The sequence below is a fragment of the Gavialis gangeticus genome, unplaced genomic scaffold, assembly GCF_001723915.1.
Source record: "Gavialis gangeticus isolate Ggan-Ray unplaced genomic scaffold, GavGan_comp1, whole genome shotgun sequence".
NCBI classification, from domain to species: domain Eukaryota; kingdom Metazoa; phylum Chordata; order Crocodylia; family Gavialidae; genus Gavialis; species Gavialis gangeticus.
In genome coordinates this window covers 12,576,351-12,579,574 of record NW_017728964.1, presented here as the reverse complement: position 1 = coordinate 12,579,574, position 3,224 = coordinate 12,576,351, and the positions used below count along the sequence as shown (strand labels likewise).

General features: G+C 52.5%; 1 protein-coding gene across 1 annotated transcript in view; it reads right to left on the bottom strand.

Moving 5' to 3' along the window:
• The window catches only part of RHBDF2 (rhomboid 5 homolog 2), a 23,765-nt gene that overhangs the window by 10,504 nt on the left and 10,037 nt on the right, over nt 1-3,224 (bottom strand). The window contains exons 6-9 of the mRNA XM_019503041.1: nt 2,334-2,464; nt 1,814-2,017; nt 1,149-1,260; nt 47-121 (exon numbers count right to left, since the gene is read on the bottom strand). Coding sequence (XP_019358586.1) covers nt 47-121; nt 1,149-1,260; nt 1,814-2,017; nt 2,334-2,464 — 522 coding nt within the window. The remainder of the gene's footprint in view (nt 1-46; nt 122-1,148; nt 1,261-1,813; nt 2,018-2,333; nt 2,465-3,224) is intronic.

The window sequence follows — 3,224 nt, the reverse complement described above, 5'->3', positions numbered from 1 at the left end:
GGGGGGGAGCGGGGAGGCAGTCCCAAGCAACAGCCCTGCCCCTTACCGAGCTTGGGCCGATCCAGAAGTTCTCCTGCTGAATGTACTTCACGCTCTCGTACACCCCTTTGTTTCTCAGCACCTGCCAAATGGTCAAGAAGTTCAGAGGGCAAATCACACCATGGGCTGGACAACAAGAAGCACCAAAGACCTCATATGATGCAAACAAACAACTCTGCACACCCAAGATCCTGGCTGCAGCTCACGCTGCCATCAGCAACCAAGATTCTTCATCCCATCTGTACTGCCCAGTCATTTTTACTGGGTTGCCCAGTGTAACTTAATATAAACTTGGCTCAGCGTTCTTCTTCACAGGGGGCGAGAGAGGAGGGAAAGGCCAACTTCATTTTCACGTTTGTTTAGGCACTTAGAGCCCTCATTGCTGTAGTATCTGAGTTAAGGGCTTTTACCTGCATGACACCCTTGAGAGAGAAAACAAAGCTATTCCCCTTTTTCAGACTGGGAACGGAGGATCAGAGTTAAATGACTTGTTCAAGGTCATACAAGAAGCTGGTGGCAGGGAACAGGACCTGATCCCAAGTTTCCCCAGTCCCAGCCTGGTGCGCCATCATTCTGATTATGATCCCAGGCTATAACTCAGGAATGACAATCTGGGGAAAAACAGAGAAAACTCCCTATTTCTCCCTGCAAGTGGAGCACATATGCTATAAAGTCACAAATGCACTAGCCACGGAGCCATGCCAGGCCCTTTATACAGGCCCACTAAGCTCAAAAATAACACCAGAAAATGCAGTGACTTCCTCTGGGGGGAAGAGAGGGGGAGGGAAATCAGAGTAGGTGTAAAGAGATAGAAGGTTACAGAAAGAGGATGATATGCTGGCTGTCTTCATAGGAAGACCCAGTTCCTGTCTCCCTCAGTGCTCGGGTGACTAGAGGAGAGAGAAGCAACAACCACTGAGAAAGTCAAGTCGGACTGGGATAGTGCAAAGGTAGAGCCTCCTGACGCAGTCTTGCTTTGGTCAGCAACTGGAACACTGGTGCTGTCCAGGCAGGAAGTGACAGCCAGAGGTGACACCAGCCCCATGCCCTGCTTGGCAAGATTGCACTGAAACAGCCACATGGGATCAATCAGGATCTAATAAACTTACTAACTCTGTCTTCACATGCTGGGCGAAGCCAATGGGCGCAATCCCATAGGTACATATAACCAGCAGGGTGATGATGATATGCACAAAGGTGATCCAATAAGTGAAGTACGGCCTGGGAGAGGGGAACAGAGACAGGGATTACTTTTCATAGAGACTGCAAGTGATTTGGGCGCAGCCAGTTCTCATGTTAAACCAACAGATCCCCCAGCCTGAAGTAACAGGGATATTGCAGCTCAGATGGAAGGAGCTTAGGACTCGATTTGGCATTGGCAGAGCTGTGGGGGTGTGGGGGTCAGCAAAGGATTGAAGTAGAATGGGGTGCTATAGGTGGCTGAGAAGGTCCACTGGCACACCTGCAGGACAGGGTTGAGGTGCCAGAACTGGCCTATCAAGGCACTTTGTGGGTCAGAACGTAGGTTCATTGGCAAAGCTACTAGCAGGGCAGGGTGTCAAGGCAGGTAGAGCAAGGGGCCCGCAGCGAGCATTGCGGTGCAGAAGCGTGGGAGGCAGGCACCACAGCTGGAATGCCAGGGGTGCCGCATGTCTGGATGGAGATGCGCTGGCAGAGCTTCCCAGGATGGCAGCTGTGGTGTCCAGCCTAAGCCCAGCCCCTTATAAAACAAGTGCTTGTCTCCTCCCTCAGGCAACCAGAACCTAGCTCTCACCTATGACTGTCAGTGTTCTCCAGCTGAGACTGCACCATGCTGCTGAGGCTGCGGCGATACGTCCTGTTCAGCCACTTGCCGACCACCCCCAGCCCGTAGTATCGCTTCTTGCGGTCGAAGGCGAAGTGTTTCACTTTGGAAGCAATCCGTTTGCCCCTTTTGGCCTCACTAGCAGTTGGCCCCCAGACCTTCACACCTTCCTTCCTGCAGCAAGAATAGCCATTCAAAAGGAGCAGGCGATTGAATCCCAGACCTCCTTGGGCCTTATCCCAGCAGGAACCCATCCTCCCAGAAGCAAAAGGAGATGCCAAGAAAAGGGAAATGTCTTGGCTTCATCCAACTCTGCTCCACTCCTTACACAATCAGCACCATCAGGGATGGCAGTAGCTCCAGAGATGCCTAGGACTGGGGCACCAAGGGCACCATGGCATGTCCGAAGGAAAAAGCAGACAGATTTCTGGGACTGGGCCTTGCCACAACTCCAAGCCCAGACATGGCTCAATCCAGAACCAATACTCACTGAAATGGCTGCTCCGCCTCGAGGGATCGGGCTTCTTCTCCCAAATGCTGCATTCGCAAGTAGGTGGCCGAGAGGGGTGGCGACTCAAAGACGTCATCTGGCATTGAATACATCTCATCGTGCATCTCCATCTGCGGGCAGCACAGCAGAGACAACTGTGACGGCCCAGCTCATCCTAACAAGCCTCGGTTTTGCCACACAAATGCAAGCTGACTAGACCTCTGGGCTCAGATCTAACTGACCTACAAGGCTCCAGGGTGGCAGAGGCCAATTGATTCTATGTGGAGATTAACCCCTGGGTCAGCATCACAGGAACTGCTAGTTTCTTTACTGAGCATTGACAGCATTTCTTAAGTGGGCTGAAGACTAGGCCTGTGCAAGCGGCTAGTATTTGCTTTGGATTCGGCCGATTCGGGGGACAGCAATTCAATTTGATGATTCGAATCACTGTCCCGATTCAATTCTATTGAAATCAGCCAGGCCCATCCCCCCAGCTCAGCAATGGCTGCCCCGCCTGCCCCAGCTCCCAGAGAAAAAAAGCCCCACTCACTGGGTGCTGCCAGGCAAGGGGCAATCCCCACTGCCCTCCACTGCCCCACGCTGCATGGGGGGCTCAGTATGAGCCCCCTGACCCCTCCGCCACTGTCCCAGCCCACCCCATGGCTGCCCCACCCACTGTGGCTCTGGCCCTTTAAGAAAAAAAACAAAAAACAAAAGAATAGAAACATAGTAGCTGCCACGCCCCTTCCCTTAAAACTGATCCCACACCCAGGCAACAAGCAAGGAAATGTCAAAGAAAGAAAAGCACCCAGCCAGCACTGTAGCAGATTGGGAGTGTAGCATTCTCAGCTGGGTCAAGCATTGATGCCTGTACTGCTGCAAAAGCTCTCT